At 40.7% G+C, this 16,821-nt stretch overlaps 1 protein-coding gene across 1 annotated transcript in view; it reads right to left on the reverse strand.

The window, feature by feature from the left end:
- Positions 1-16,821, reverse strand: part of TBXAS1 (thromboxane A synthase 1) — a 233,341-nt gene that overhangs the window by 69,401 nt on the left and 147,119 nt on the right. Inside the window, exon 9 of the mRNA XM_080618791.1 lies at positions 1,935-2,249. Coding sequence (XP_080474917.1) covers positions 1,935-2,249 — 315 coding nt within the window. The remainder of the gene's footprint in view (positions 1-1,934; positions 2,250-16,821) is intronic.

Here is a 16,821-nt window from a genome sequence, read left to right on the forward strand (position 1 = left end):
AGACAGACCATATACAACATAGGCTCCATTTAGTTCTCTAGTTTAGATCACGAGTGCATCCACGTGCAAGAGTCTTGCACTGATTCACACTGCAGTTGTCAAGTGCACTGCAAGGGCTCCTTTAACAGAAACTAAACCAGAATATTGGCCCAACTGCTAGGGGCAATTTGGTACACAGGGCCAAACTCAAGCTAATCCAAAATAAACGCTAACCCCTAAAGATAGACACAGGCATATACATGGTCTTCCTATGTTAAATGTCTGCAAGCAGTTGTTCAGTTAACAAGTGCTTGCAGTCAGCTTTCTATACACTTACATGGAAAAGTTTATTGATTCATATCCCCATCTACAGACACATATGAATGCATCACAGACCTATCTTATTGGATACCTCTCCCAGCAATTTCACTTTGGTTTATAAGGCTGGCAGTTTCCAGGAACTGGCGAGTAGATGAACTGTATTTTCCTTGGGGCTGCATAATAAGAGTTTCCATGTGCAACTCTGCCAACAGTGTTGACCAGTAAACTGCACATACTCCAGGCCAAGTTGCACCTTCACATCTTTGCAGGCCTTAAGGAAGTCAGTTGAACTACCTAGATACAAAGGCATAATTAGGCCTGATGTACTTGAATGAAATAAGTAAATGTGCTCCAGCTGGAGTGTTGTAGAGCTAATAACCTAAGCAGATAACCCAAGCCCTATAGGTTAGAACATAACGCATGAACGGTTTCATTGTATTGAGTTAATTCACACCAGAGGTATGAAGTATGCACCAATAAAAGCTCTATAGATCAGACTGAACAGTCCTAACCTCAACTGCTGTCATTCATCTGCACCCTCAGAGCAAAATCAGTCTTATCCAGAGAACCACCATGCTCAGAACCTCATCATGCAAGACAAAATAAGACATTTTCTGTGTACACAAATCCTGGGGTTTATGTTTGCACAAACAGGAGGAGGGAAGCGTTAGCTTTTGCATGGGCCCATGTTGCATAGTCGAGAATTTTCTATTACCAGCAAAGCAGCAAATTATACAACTCTTTTCTTGTTCTGTAAGTACAACACAGAGGATGGAACGCATAAAAAGTATGAAACTTCCAAAAATGCATAGTAAAGGCTTTCAGCATGCAAATCCAGCAGCTAAAATCCTGCAAGACAGCCATGCCTGGTGTCATTTTATTCCTGTCAGCTTCGTGATCCGTTATAAAAGCATTCATGAATAGAAAAAGACCCTTGATCTGAATTCGCATAACTAACAACTTGTGCAAAGTGTAGGGTGGAAGAATGCCTGCTGCGTGGTTTGCCAGATATACCAAATATTTTCAACAGTTATCTAGGAAACATAAATGCCCTTGGTAAATACAGATAATGATGGAGAAGTAATGTGAATATAGCATAAGAGAATTAGATATTGTGATTTGTTTGTTTTTTTTTTCTTTTGTAGCATACACATATATTCTGCTGCTGAAGAAAAAAAATAGTATGAACATACAAAACAAAACTCTGCAGTTTATGGTTTGTAAGAAAGACTTTTATGTCCTTACAAAGACCGGTAAATAAAATTGACCACAAAAATAATAAAAGTATCAGGACAAGAGGAAAAAATCAGAAATGTGTAGTTTTGGAGTCTGAGAACAGCTGATTAATTTCAACAGTGTAAAATATTTTGTAAATATTAAGTTTTCACTATAAAACAAAATTTCTGGGCCATCTCCTCAGTTGGTGTAAAGTGACACTATTTAACAGTTTCCAAAAAAACCCTAGACAATATATATTCCTTTAGAATTTTTTTTGACTGAAAATATTAATGAAATGTTAATATATGCATATTCAACTGAGACAAATAGGGGCCATGCATGTGCCACAGTGCCATGACAACATTCACATTATCTTGCTCCCTGCATGAAGCTCCACACCACCACATCATACTCACGTGTTTTGCTGAGAACTCATCAATCTCCCGAAGAACCTTCTCCTGGCACTCTGGGTTGGTAGCTAGTAAGTACGTGGCAAAGGACAGAGTGCTAGTGGTGGTCTCATACCCAGCAATCAGGAACAGGAAAGCCTGGCCTGCTATCTCATCCTCCGTTAGTGTCTTCTGAACCTTTTCAGATGGGGCCCTGCCAGCAAGAGGCACCTCGTTCTGTCTGGAAGCAGCAGATGGACTGATCACATCAAAACACGCAGCTGCTGTGTAGTCATCTGAGTCACGGGAGTCGAGCATCCACTGGAGAAAATCTCTGCGCCTCTGCAGAATACAAAATGAGAAGCAGCATGAAGAATGAAGAGCAATGCCTTTACCCATGGCGGGTTGAAGGAGAGAGTTGTTTCCTATTTCTACTGCATTTGACTCCCATAGAGTGGCCACCAGGCTTTCATTTAACGAGGAGACTTCTATAAAACATCAGGAAATGCCCCCACTAAGAGCCTGTCACTGCTTTCTCCCCAGTGAGATGAGACTGATCTGCTCCCAACACATAACAGGTATATATTTTCACTGAGGATTGGTAATGGCCAGCTCCATATAGAGCTTCTTTCATTCTCAGGGGGAGCTCTTGGCACTTGCTGGGAATAAGGTGATTGACATAGTCATAGTACAGTCCCATGTGTGCCTGCCAAGTGGCGGTGGCACAACTCATGCTTGGAGAAGGTTGGCCCATCTGCTTGGAGGCACCGTCCTTATTTGTTCCCATGGTCCAAAGCATGAAGGTCACCATCTAGGTTTAGGGCTGTATCTACAATATTTAAAAAATAAATAATTTCTGTACCAGCTTAACAAGACAGAACTGGAAAATGGTAAACCAGCAAACGGGTGCATCTTTTTATGACAAAGTACATTTATGAACACTTGTACCAACATAGCATTTCTTTAAAAAGATATCTTCAAACATACTTGCAAAAGTGCATTACAATAAGTAAGCATTTTCTAACTTAAAACCTATTTGGGTGGCTTCTTTTTGTAAAATGCCCACTGAATGATTCTACTGTTATAAAAATTACTTTTTTTCACGCAAGTTTCCGACAAAAAAAACCCTTCTAATAAACAGACCTATGGACAAGCGTGAATTGAGTCTAAACCAGTCTGGAGCAAGCTTGATTAGCCTTTGAAATATAACCCAAAAGGTTTGAATTGACTTTTGGGAGTGGGCATAATAGAATTGTGCTGAACCTAAGCCATAAGGCTATGTGATTGATTTTCAATTCCTCAAATACCAACAGAATACATGATAGCTCAAGGTCTTAGAACTGACTGCAGTGCCAGAACATGACAACTTGTGCAGTGGGATGGACAAAAGAACGGACCGAGTCTTTCTTCAATAGCAAAAAAAAAAAAAAAAAAGCTGTAAAGCTGCATTTATCAGTTAAAAAGAAATCATTTGAATGATTTCTTGGATCTGATCATTAAGAGATAAAGCAGAAAATGGAAAAGCTGGAGAAAAAGACACGCAAACACGGTAAGAGTAACGAAGGACTAATTAATTATAAATGTCAAAGAACTTAACCAGATTATTTGCTTTCTTTCACATGACATGAGAAGAAGAGCAATAAGACAACAAAAGAGCAGAAATACTTAAATGCCCTGTGCTTAGCTCTGCTGCCACCAAACTGTTCTGTCTGATCTACAGGCAGACAGGAATGGTTATTTAGAGGTTTGAGCAATAGAAGGGATTGGCACACTGACTTCTCAACAGGCACACTGACTTTTTAACAGCTTCTTCCCTCCACCCCACAGAAACTTTTCATTTTGCGCTTGTACATTATGCACCTTGTACCCATGACCACAGAACATCTTGCACCCTGGCACACCCAAGAATCAATGCTCCAGATAGTAGCCAGTGTCAGTCACTGCATGCTGAAGGACTCTACAAATTGGCCAATCAGACTGCATACCTCCAAGGCATGGAATACATGCTTTTTCCCTAGTAAGTGAAGGCACACAAAGCAACATCATACACATTATGCTCAGCAAATGAGCTCCGGCTCTGAAAATACTTCCTTGTGCCTAGGCTTATCTACCATTTCCATATTCAAATTGGCCATGCTTTTTTGGTCTCTCATTTCTGATATAGCAAACCCAAAGTTGGAACTGCCCTGCCACAGTCATCCTTCTCCAATGTGATAGTATACCTCTGCTCTTTTATGTTCTTCTAGATTGGAGGAAATAAAATTTCATGTGTACTTCAGCTCTGCATAGGTAAAAATTTCATGTAACTTTTCCAGGAAGGGCTTTACTCACATTCTGGGAGTCCATGTATTTGCATAACTCAGAGTCTAAGTCTGGTATAACCTAAAATCCAGGGATTTTCCTTGCACATATATTTGGGTTAGGCCATTTTTTAAATAAAAAAAAACCCTAAGACAGTCCAGTTCCAGTGTGTTCATTGCTGTGTGTATTAACTAGTCTCGCATAGTAATGAACTGCATCTGTAGAGATATTCCCTTTTATTCATAAGACTAATTATCATCACCAAAACTACCTTCATATCATAGAAGTATGTAATTACATTCATATTCAGTGGAGTTGTAACACTGTAACATGCTGTAGTTCAAATGGTATAACATTTGGTATGGTTCTGCATTCATCCTGGTCTCTGAGGGTTTGCACTTCCCAATCATGAGCTGTTAGCTGAGTCTGGTCTTATATTTAGACAATACATGCCCTGGAGACCCAATAAGATGTTTCTCCAGCCTTAGACAAAATCAGGTTCCGGACTTATACAAAACATCTGGTTATTGTTATGATAGTAAAGTACTAATCATAATGACTAGTGAATAAAATTTCATTCATGGGAATTTTTGCTGAAAGCAAACTTAATGAATGGTAGCACAAGTGCATATTCCCAAGAACATGCTCTGAAATACCTCTGTGGCCATTTTGAGGAGCTCTTTCTATTACTCACATAATACATTTGGTTAGGAATTTAAAAGCTTGCCTTGCTGCAGAATCTGTTTATAAGGTCACCCTATCGAGAAACAACTAGATTCCTTATCTGCAGCATGCAATTTGTTCACAGGTGAGCAGGGGCTGCTAAGCGCAATGGCTTCATAAACAATCTTACGAAAACAACTTTCATTTATAAAAACTACCTGAATAATAGTAGCGAAAAAAACCCAACATATAAAATTAGAAAGATACAAGCTTTTTTCAAGATAATCCTGCAGAGTAGAAGGGGTTATATTTTCACACGGCTTCCTTATGGTTCATTCTACTTCACTTTAGGCATCAGTACAGAATGAAACATAAAAAATCATCATCAACCCAAGCGAGAGAAAAGATTTCCAGGGTTATAACCAGTCATAATGAAACATATTTTTCATCCGCACCATCAGGATGGAAAAATCACTCTGACTCAAAAACCTAACAATGGCAATAGAGGCAAACACTAGCATAAAACCAAATATAATTGGATTGTTAAGTGCTGGAAATGAGGAAAAGGTATCTCATGAAAATTCACAGGGGTTTTCTCCACTTTGGTTGACAGTGGGAGGAAAAGAAAAGGCACTTTTTTTTTTCCCAGTTTGACAACAGACCAGGTACTGACAATGTCACTGCACAAAAACATTCTCTGGTCATCACATAGAGCTGCTGGCTTCCTTTTTCCACTGGGAACATTTATTTGATTTTCCTCACAAAAAGCAGAAGCAACAAAAAGAAGACAGCCTCTATCCTGTCCTCTGACACTTGCATAGTTATATTACAACGGCCACAGAAACAAGTTCCCGCTTCAAAAGAACGGTGTGCCAATGCGACTGGCTTGTTTTGCCCCCGTACAACACATAGCCTATCATTAAGCTAATGAAAACTGAATGAAAAGCTATTTGAGAAAACCTAAAAATCTAACTTGAATGCAGTATGGGACAGGGTGCAGGTCTAACTTGGTGATGACACAGACAGCCTCTTTGAAATATATAATAAGACAAGCCCTGCATACAGCTTCCCCAAGATAGACATCTTGCAATATTTTTCCTGACACCAGTGTTCTGGGCTGTATCATTCTTCTCATTAGTCTCCTTAAACATCACCTGGCCATGCAGAGAAATCATTCTGCACAGAACCGTAACGAGCTGGCTACGTGCTACACACTGGAAGAGTAGATGAATGCTATACTGGGGAAGGCCAATCTGGCAGTATCTATCACCCCTCCTCAAATCACTGCTTTTAAGTTTTGCAGCTGTCAGAAAAAGAGAGCTATATCTCTCATATGTGTGATCTATCATGACTTTTCTCACAGGAGGCAAGGGTCCTGGCGGGTGGGGGACGTCTCCAGCTTCTTCCATCCTAAACACGGAACTGTGCTTTCATATGTAAGATTGAATACCAGATGACCTTTAGGCAAATTCATGCTGCTTGGGGGATCCAGGGGACCCTTGGGTTATGCTTTTGGTAGGGAGATTGAGCCATTCTCTGCAAGGTGAAGTCAAAAATTACTTAAGAAAAACTACCAAATGCGTTGAAATTTTTGTTCTTAATGCTGCGATTTCTGTTGTGCTTTCTGCAAACTACACTCAAATTTTGCAACACTCTCGATAGTTCAGCTCCCCATTTTGTGTTCAAAAGAGGCCAGAACTATGAAATGTAACCTAAAGATGAATCAAGGAATCAAACTAGATGACACAATTGGCTGGTATTCTGTAAAGCACTTTCTGTGCTGCAAAAGTCACACAAATGTGATGCTGCTTATATATGTAATACCACTCTCAATAAACTGTGCAAACCCTCCTAGCCTTTCTCAAATGCTCTGATGGTAGCTCACGAAAAGCAGAAGCTAAGCTTCAGGAATCTTTATCTAACAGGTACAAAGCTCATATCTCTCATTATTTCTACAAACTGGTACAAACGCTTCTACATTATTTTATGCCCACATCAATTTTGTATGTTTGATTTAGCAATCATCTTCTTAGGTAAGACAAACCTGTGTCACCCTGAAGTTACCAGTAAAGCACCATGGCAGCCACCTTCTGAAAAAGAAGCACAAAATACAGTCCCACTAAAACTATCATTTTGCCAAACTTCTTTGAAAGAATCAAATTCAACCTCTCCCTACCACTTGCAGGTTTCATTTGGTTTCTCAGTGAAATCTCAAAATAGCCAGTGTGTCTGCTGATACATACAGTCCCAAAACATTTCAGAGTGGTGGTCCTTTGGCCTTGTGCTTGAACCCAGAAGCTGAGATTAACTGGGAGGCCAGAGCTGACAGCCCTTAAATTTGTGCATCTGAAGGTTGACACCTTGATCCGTACCGGGGAACAGCTGAGGGACCTGGGGTTGTTTAGTCTGGAGAAAAGAAGGCTCAAGGGGGACCTTATCACTCTCTACAACTACCTGAAAGGAGGATGGAGAAAGTGGCTGGGCTCTTCTCCCAAGGAACAAGTGACAGGACAAGAGGTAATGGCCTCAAGCTGTGCCAGAGGAGGTTTAGATTGGATATGAGGAAAAATTGCATCACTGAAAAGGTGCTCAGGCATTGGAATGACTGCCCAGGGAAGTGGTGGAGTCACTGTCCCTGGAAGTGTTCAAAACCATGTAGATGAGGCCCTCAGTGATATGGCTTAGTGGTGGACTTGGTAGTCCTGGGGTAAAAGTTGGACTTTAAAGTTGATCTTAAAGGTCTTCTCCAACTTAGTTGATTCTGTGATTCTCTCAATGAGTGATGCCCAGCTCTGAAAGGACCTGGAGTCTGTTGAACTGCAGTGTACAGCCATTGTTCAAGAGTGGCTAGAATACTTTCAGTCTGGCAGAAAAAACCTCTTTTGTTTGCATTTGTTAACATCAGCTGCTGAAACCACTGTAATATTTTTATTATATATTGGCTGAATATCTGAGGGCAGGCACATCTTACAAAGCAATATAACTTGCATTAAAAATCTGAGTAAATTTAAAGCAAAAAGAAAGATATATTCCTGAGTGCAGTGCAGAAAGCCAAGCAGACTTTTGCCAGCCTGGCCTGATCTTAACATTTGTAGTGAAACCCCAGACTGAGCAGATTCTGTATAACTTTGGACTTGTTCTGGTATTTTCATATATTATCATCACTAAACTCCTACGCGAGTTTCTGGCAGTAGTTCACAGCAATGAGGGAGCACTGTGAGTATTCAGTGACACCACATTTGATGTCAGAACCCACAGAAATGCCTTTGCTTTCCACTTGAAAGAAAAAAAGAAGTCTCCTTACAATAATGCTGCAAAAATGCTACATGAAATGCTGAGCATGCCCGCAAGGGGCAGGAACAACAGCAAACTAATGAAAGCACCTGAGCATGAAAAGTATTAAACACGGTAACAAAATATATCTTCTGTAGCTGACCAATGCTCTTTAACATAAATAAATAAATAAATAAATAAAACCCCAAATCAAAACCAAGGATAAGTTTAAATTCAAGTATGACACAGAATTTATTGGCTGAGTTTGCCACTAAGTCTGCAGTATATGATACGAATTACTAGTTAAAGCAGTAACCTCCACAGAAGCTGGGATGTTTCAAGCTGCACTCCCTTTTTTGCCTTTAAAACACAGTTATTACTGATGCAGCTTCTCCATCTGTAAAATCAGTATAACACACATCAAATCTCATAAAACCCTGTGAGAAAAAGCTAATGATGATCTCAGAAAACCCTTTAAGACCTAGGATGAAAACAGATTTTCACAGACTCAAAGAGTTTAAGGCAAAAGCACTATCACATGGGGGAAAGCGGCCTGGAAGGAACTCAGTAAGTTATCTGCTGCATCCCCTTGCCATAAGGCAGCATCAGCCAAACAAACACTGACAGCTGTTTGTCTAACCTGTTCTTAAAAACCCAGACAAACTCTAGCTTCCCACAGCCTCCCCAGGCAGTCCACCCCAGCAATGAACCATTTTCATCACTGGAGATGTTTCCCTTCCTCCAGTGACTCATCGCAGATACAGCAGATCATGAGTTTTCACCCAGCTACACCTGTAACGTCTGAGGCTTCGCAACCCGTACTTGCTCATGTGTCTCTCTATATAGATATATTACATCAGCAGATCTTTAACAAAACACGCTAGTAACAGAAAAGTCATACTGCTAAAAAATACAAAATTATTTTCACGTGGTAGTGCCTCTATTCATGAGGTGAGGGAAAAGAGTGCTCAGGTATTGCTGGTTTCTCCCTCAAAAATTGTGCACTTTTCTGACCTTCAAAAGGCAAAGTGAAAGTAAAAGCATTAGTAATCTATAGAGCCACGGGCAAGCCTATTTCAACCTGAAAATCAAGCAGGGGAGGAGTTTTTAAAACCAGGATTTTGTTGAGGACCCATCTCCCTTTAGCTTAAACTGCTGCAAGAGGCACTAGGGAGCTTACATCTTGAAAGGCAACAGTCGCCTTCTCGATTTGTTCCCACACAGTTCATGGATGAAAAGAAATGTGAATTTCATATCTCATTGTTATTGAATGGAGAGAGAGCAAAGAACTGTTTCTAGTTGAGACAAGCCTAATGTAACTCTTCCTGGCTCTTGTAGAAAGAAGCTGCTTTTAAACTTCAGTGTGTGGACCTGTTGACTCTAAGCTGCAAAGATCCGAACCGGAGGCCTAACTTGGCTGAAGTGATATGTAGGATGAAGCTATACTACAATTACGTGAGACAGAAAATAATGCACACACCTATTTGACTGTTTCATTAATTATGTGTGCCCACAGAGAAACCTATGGCTTGCCAAGAGAGCTGGAACCAAGGGATTGCCCACAGCCTGGTCCATTTACACCACTAACGAACTGTCTGTTTTCTCTGATTCTGGCGCTTTTCCGTTCCAATACCAGGCTGAGCAGAATGAGCTGGGTATATAAAAGAAGCACTAAGTTTCTCCATGAAATTCAGTTTAACTGCAAACAAGTGTCATGCCCTTTGCGGCAGCTGGTTGGCACCTCAGGCCAAAACACAGCATGACAGTAGAACCATCACAGTTCCTCCATCGCGTGCACATGCGGGGAAGGCTCAGAAAACAGCCCAAAATGCAATGGATGTAAAGAGTTTCATCCAGCTTTTCTAATCCCTGCATCATGGTGAGCAAGAGACACTGGTAACAAATAACAGTGGACTGCAATACTTTTCATTCAGTATTTGCAAAACATGTATGATAACAACACTGATAATGACTCCTGGTATTATCAGAGTACAAACAATAAACATCAGATTTGTGTGTGCAGTAGCAGAGTTTCTCCTGCCCCACATGTGTTTTGCTGCTTGGAGGTGAAGGAGTGAGGTTCTGAGAACAAACACTGGTCAAATACAGCATGAGACGAAATAACTGGGTGCTGGGGAAGAAGAACAGGACGGATCCCCCATATATGCCAGTGTGTGGAATAGACACCGACTCCCAAATCAACAATGAGCTGACCACACTGCTGCACCCTGTATGCACACATCCTCTCCCAAAGCTTATCTGGGCTCCCATTAAACCATCCGACACTCCTCCCCTCTGCTATTTGCAGGAGGAAGGGAGGATGCAGGAAGGGAGTGCTTTAGACTAAGGGTCTGACACCCAGAAGCTTGACCCTCTGCTGACTCAAATTGCTGACTAAAAACTGCTGTTGCAGGCAGCCCTCTCTTCCTTCTCTTTTTGCCACAGATTATAATTGTATTTGTTTAAATTTAATTCCCAATTAATAATGAGTTCTGGTTTTAGCTGTTGCCTGACATCCAAGAAAATGCACAGGAATCTCGTTATTGCTTCTTTATCCTTTGTTCTTCTTGTCCCATATGCTCTCTGCAACATGCTTGCAAAGCCCTACTACTGACTTTGAAGAGCTATCAGGATATTTCAGGGCCATTCTGGGAATTCACTGTTCACATCCTGTCCCCCCCCCAGCCCTCCCCATGGTTTGTTCAAGATCCTCTCTTTCTGCGTCACATTACATATAGATTGCATATGTTTTGAGGGAAGGAACACCTCATTATTTGGTTTTGTGATGGCCCTAATTAATTCTGGGTAACTAAAAAAAAAAAAAAAAATTTTTTTTTTTTTTAACTACATTAATTATGTCTGTGAGACTGATGTAAATTATGTGTACTGGTGTAAAGAAAGGACAGTTAATGTTATTTATGTTCTTCATTAATAATACGGAAAAAACACTTCTCTTTTCCATTACTTCTCTGACCAATGCTTCTCCAGTGCTGCCAGGCAATCCTGCAGCTGGCTTATCCATCCATAATCACACCTGCACTGTACATTAGGATTTATCCTGGATCTTCGGCTATATTAAACTGGCTTTTACCAATATTACATAAATCGCCCCTATCTGATCTCCACTTGTGTGCATGAAGGGGCACAGGTTTCTAACGTAGTGGGTATAAAAAGCAGCATTGAGAAGAAAAGGATTCTTTTGAGACACCCGGTGACCAGTAACAAATTGTGTTATCCTCTGCAGTTCCATGGATGCTTGGTTCAGTTATGGGTTTTATCCAATAGATGGCTCCTTAGTAGCAGAAAGGATTCTCCCCCTGCTCTCCCCTCACAGAGTTTCAGTACGACTTCCTAATATTTACACAGGTATTACTTCACACATATACACATTTTGTGCATACTGATAAACACACAAAAGAAGCATGTGTGTGTGAATTAAAGAGCAAAAGCAAAATTAGATGGCATTTTATGTATTTCATGCCACTTTGTCCTCTGCCAGTACAGGGATCCATGAAAAATGTCAGTCAGGCAGCTCTGTGGTCTGGAATGCTTCCTAAATCAAACTAAAAGAAAACAATTACACCTTCAGAAACACATGAATACTGACAGCATGCCAGAATACCAGCTGTCTTTCTCCCAAAAAATATGAGGACATGTCCCACATCTTATATATCCCTGACTGAGCAATACTTAAACAATTTACAGGCATCATTACTCCTCTGTCAAGGAAAGATTTTTCACAAGGAAAATAATATAATAATCCTATGTGTAATTATTGATATAACGAACTGGGAAAGCTCTGTGTAATTGGCAGGGTGCATGTTAACATCATTATGAATAATGCTGCTATGTCTGAGATGGCGAAAGCGAACATGCTTTTGTTGCTTTCCAGGAAAACATAATCAGAATAATAATAGCGAAACCCAAGACATCAGTCACATTCATATGAATCATGTTTATCCTATACAGGCACTTGTGACTTCTCTGAAGAGCACTGAAACAGAAGAGCAGTTCCTGATCATTTCTGTGAAATCTACCTTGCATCTCACTCAGATCTTCTAAAGATCTTGTCAAACACCTGGCAGTAGCCCCACTTTGGGGACTGTGACCCTCTGCTCAGACCACACAATCAAGTGCAAACTGAAAACAGAACACCCACAATAAATAATAAATCTCATAGAAGCCAAACCATGGCTATCTAAATCCCTACAGCTTTATACTTCAATGGGGCACAACTATAAGCTCGCTATACTTGCTGTTAGCATCTAAAATAATAACATTCCTAATAATAACTTTTATATTTGTAATATTAAGCTTTTTTTAAAAGGAGGGGGGAAAGGTACCAGTTTACTATAAATATGCAATATAGAGCATCTTAACATTAGCACAATTACAGCCATAATAACTGTCAAGGAAAAAAAAAAAGTTTCATCCCTGAAATCTGAGCACAATCCCAGTTTATATTTCAGTGCTCTAAAATTGCCTTATTGCCTAATTCCAGACCTCAAATCAGCTTTTTGCTAGCTAAAACTTGGAAAATTTGAATCAAATTACACTTTTCTCACTCCAAATTAAGCTCATCAGCATACTTGATCATGGGCTGTCACACCACCGTTTCCTTTCACTCCTGAGCAGACACCCCAAACAGTGCTCCAGCCTAACAGGTATTGTGCAATGAAACAGTACATGTAAAGGTAGCCCCTGTGCTCTGGTGAGCCCTCAGCTTGCCATAGGACAAGGGGGAATGGCTTTAAGCTGCCACAGGGGAGATTTAGATTAGATATTAAGAAGAAATTCTTCACTATGAGGGTAGTGGGGCACTGGCACAGGTTGCCCAGAGAAGTTGTGGCTGCCCCATCTCCAGAAGTGTTCAAGATCAGGTTGGATGGGGCTTTGAGCAACTTGGTCTAGTGGAAGGTGTCCCTGACCATGGCAGGGGGTTGGAACTGGATGAGCTTTAAGGTCCCATCCTACCTAAATCATTCTATGATTCATAAGGGCCCTTTGCATGCCGAAAGAAGAGCTGTGACATTGCTCTTAAACCGTGCAAGAAGCACATTTAATCCCTGGCCAGTCCTAATACTGATAACACATAAAAGATCCATCTTTCCACCTGTCTCTCTTTTGGGATGCTGCAGCCCAAGACTTACCTATACCCAAAGCTAAACCTGCATACTTTCATCCTCCTCCTCTTTTTAAGCAACCAAGTTACAAACATGCTAAAAATCAGAGTTTGCAACTGAAATACTGACAATAATGTTCACCATGGAGCAGTTTAAAACAGGCAGCAGTGATATTCATTAAGCTGTTAATAATAGATTGTGGCACAAAGCAATTTATCAAGTTTCCACTGTAATTAAAATCACTGAATATTTGGGCACTTGAAATGCACCTAGCTCTTCCTGCTTCTGAAGCTTTACATTTTAATGTGAATTATGGCTCCCTCTCCCTAGAGACCTACTAAAAAGCCCATTTTAATTGGTATGTTTTAAATTGGGATTACATTACTAAAAAGTGTACATTTCTGTTTGAGAGAGAAAGGAGGTGCTCGGTTCCCTTCTAGTCTCTGTCTGTCTCTCTCAGATATAGCTTGCTTATCCCAGTGGGAGGGAAAAAGGAAGGACAGTTGCTGTGAAGAAAGTGGAGAAAAAGCCTTGCACAGTCACAGGCTGTGAAGTGAGGGCAGGGCTGCCATTGACTGCTGTGGATGCAGGATTTCCTAGGCAGACTTTCGGGGAGGGAGAAGAATCACTGCAATGGTTCTGGCTCCTCAGATGGTGGAATGCCACGAGGGGATTCCTGCCTCACAGCCAGCTGACGTCGAGGGCACATTTTAGAAAGCCTCTCCTCAAGGTTTCCAGTGATAGACAATCTGTTGCTTTCCATAATAAGTAAATCTAATGTTAAATTATGCTCAAAAATCCAGATACGGACATGAGCAGATAGGGGCTAGTGAAGGCCTCAGGCTCTGCTGGCTCCAGCAGGCAGGAAGGGGAAAAGGCAGCCCCTGGGGCAGCCTGGGCATGGTGGGAATAAGAAAATTGCCCCAGCAAACAAAGTGCATTGAGATGGTCAGACCAACTTGCACCAGGTTCAAAAGCTGGCCACATTAGTGGTTCTTCTTTTGGCAAGACAGGCTGTCAGTGTCTCTTTTAAGTAGGCGTATGGATCTAAGATAAGTAGACACAAGAGAAAAGGGAGAAAGATCAAAGGAGTGCAAAGTAGATACCAACAGTTGAGATAATCAAGGGAAAAATCTCCAGAGATCAAAACATGTCAACAGATGGACAAAACGGTTGAGTCAGAATGAAATATCACGGAACAGCTTTTTCAGAACTGCTGCAGAAAAGGTCATATTGTATTGCAAGAAGGCAGCAGTGCGTGGGGCTGAGAGGGGTCACTGTAGGCAAACAGAGACACAGAGAGACTTACTGAGACAAATTTGAAGATCACCCACTAATACCACAAGTGCTGCAACTTCCCCTCCTAGCTCTGGGAACAACTCAGGGAGGAAGGAAGGTGAACCAATAACAGATAAAAGAAAAAAAGTAAAAAAAGATTAAATATGAAAAGATAAAAAAATAAAATGTTTAAAATGACAGAGAAAGGGAAAGCTCTGTTATTGCAATTAGATCAGTAAATCTGTGATTTTTTTTCTAAGAATTTAGATGCCATGCTCTAGTTACATATGTCAGAATGAAGTCTGTTTGTAGAAGGAAAGTACCCAAACATGCTATTGCATTGATAAAATAAATACACAAAGCTCCCAGTCCCAGTCCCCAGAGCCCTTGTAGATTTAGATCAAATGTAAAAAGAAAAAAGAAATGAAGGCTATGTAATGAAGATTAGATCTCATATTCCACCTTGGCATTAAAGGCCACCACCCTCTTATGCAGAGAACTAATCTCCAGATGATTTCATCTCATGGCAAGATTCCCTTTGTTTGCTGATTTGAAAACCCCACACCCTGGGTGAAGACCAGATCACAGATGAAGCAGGAAAAGGAAGGGCTTTCAGTCACCTACAGTAGGATCTTCTGAGAAACTTGGGAGGGACAGACAGCAAGAGTAACATACAGAAGAGATGAGGAAATGTAAGAGAGAGAAGTTACAAAAAAAGAGAACACACACAACTTCAGGGTGACTTTTTTTCCTTTCAGCCAATGCAATGAATACTGAGACCATATTATGAAAGAAATCAAATGACAGGAAGTGGTAAAAGACACACAGAAGAAGATTTACTTCATGCTGAGGGAATCGCAAAGGGAAATTCTGCTTTCAAGCCTATAGGAAAAACCCTGAAAGACAGATGCAACACTGGTTAGGCTGAGAATTTTGCACGGATGAGAACATGCAGCAGAAAGGCCACATTACTTACTAACTTGGCATGTATCAACAGATATACGACTACATCAGATTCTGCTCCCAGTGCTACAAAAGAAAGGCAGCTGCAGATGCTTTACTCCCTTTTCAGAAAACACATACCTTTTTCTCAGCCCTGGACACAACAAAGTCCCATTGAGTATGTGCAACTTCTGTGACCCAACGCTCAGGAACATTTCCCCAAAGACACACAGTGACCCAACAGGTTGCGTCCACCTTGATTCAGTTACTTTCTCTGATTGGAGTACCAAGAGAGATGCTTACTAACTAGGAGACAAACTTTATGTCTAAGGTCATGAAACAGCAGTATTGAGTACTAGGTATAAAAAGTATTAAAGCCTATGCTACATCCTCCTCCTCAAACAGATGGCCTTTCAGAAAGATTTAATCAGACATTGAAATGCATGCTGCGAATACTCATTACTAGCACAGGATCAGGCTGGGACAAGTGGCCAGCACTGACGTTATTGCCCACAGGGAATTACCACAGGCATAAACAGGATTTTCAATGTTTGAACTTCTCTCTGGATAACAAGCACAGGGTCCCCTTGCCATCAGAAGGGAGAGTAAAGCAAAAAATTCATGATGGGGTCCCAGGTCCAGGTTGCAGAGGAGAAGCAAGAGACCCAGACCCTTTAGGCAACATCTACCTTTTTTTTTTTTTTGGCTTCCTCATCCTCTGTTTTTTGCCTCTGATGATCAGGTCACCACAAAGCTTAGTGACACAGATCACTACTTGCTGGATCCCACTTTCAAAGCACAATTAGCTCTTGCCCTTCTTATTGTTATGGACACATAAAACAGAGCTGTAACCACTCCTTCCCCTTCAACATCAAGAACAGGGAAAACAGGGTACAGCCACAACAACCAGCACCTAGAAGGAGGTGTAAGTAGGGCTGGACAAAAAAAAATAAACAAGGACTTTTGATTTCCCTTTTCATGATGGAGTGGTTTCTTTGAAAAAGAGAGGTTTGCCTTTCAATTCTTTCCTCCTCCAGTTTTTCAGAGAAATTTTATAACAGACATTATCTTTAAGAATCCTTAAGCTATATTTTGGCCTGGATTTTTTATAAACAGCATTTTAAGTGACTGATTTTACCAGATAAACACAATTTTTAAAAGTCACTAAAACCCTTGACATTACCAACAACTGAGCATGTGGGTTTATTTATTTTTGCTCTGATGAAAAAGCCTTTTTTCAACACTAAAAATCCCACCCTTCTCAATTGAAAGATGTTTCTCATATGCTGTAGATCAGCAAAGCCAAACGTCCATCTTCACTTCCTTCACTGGCT

Source organism: Psittacula echo, assembly GCF_963264785.1.
Source record: "Psittacula echo genome assembly, chromosome: 1".
NCBI classification, from domain to species: Eukaryota; Metazoa; Chordata; class Aves; order Psittaciformes; family Psittacidae; genus Psittacula; species Psittacula echo.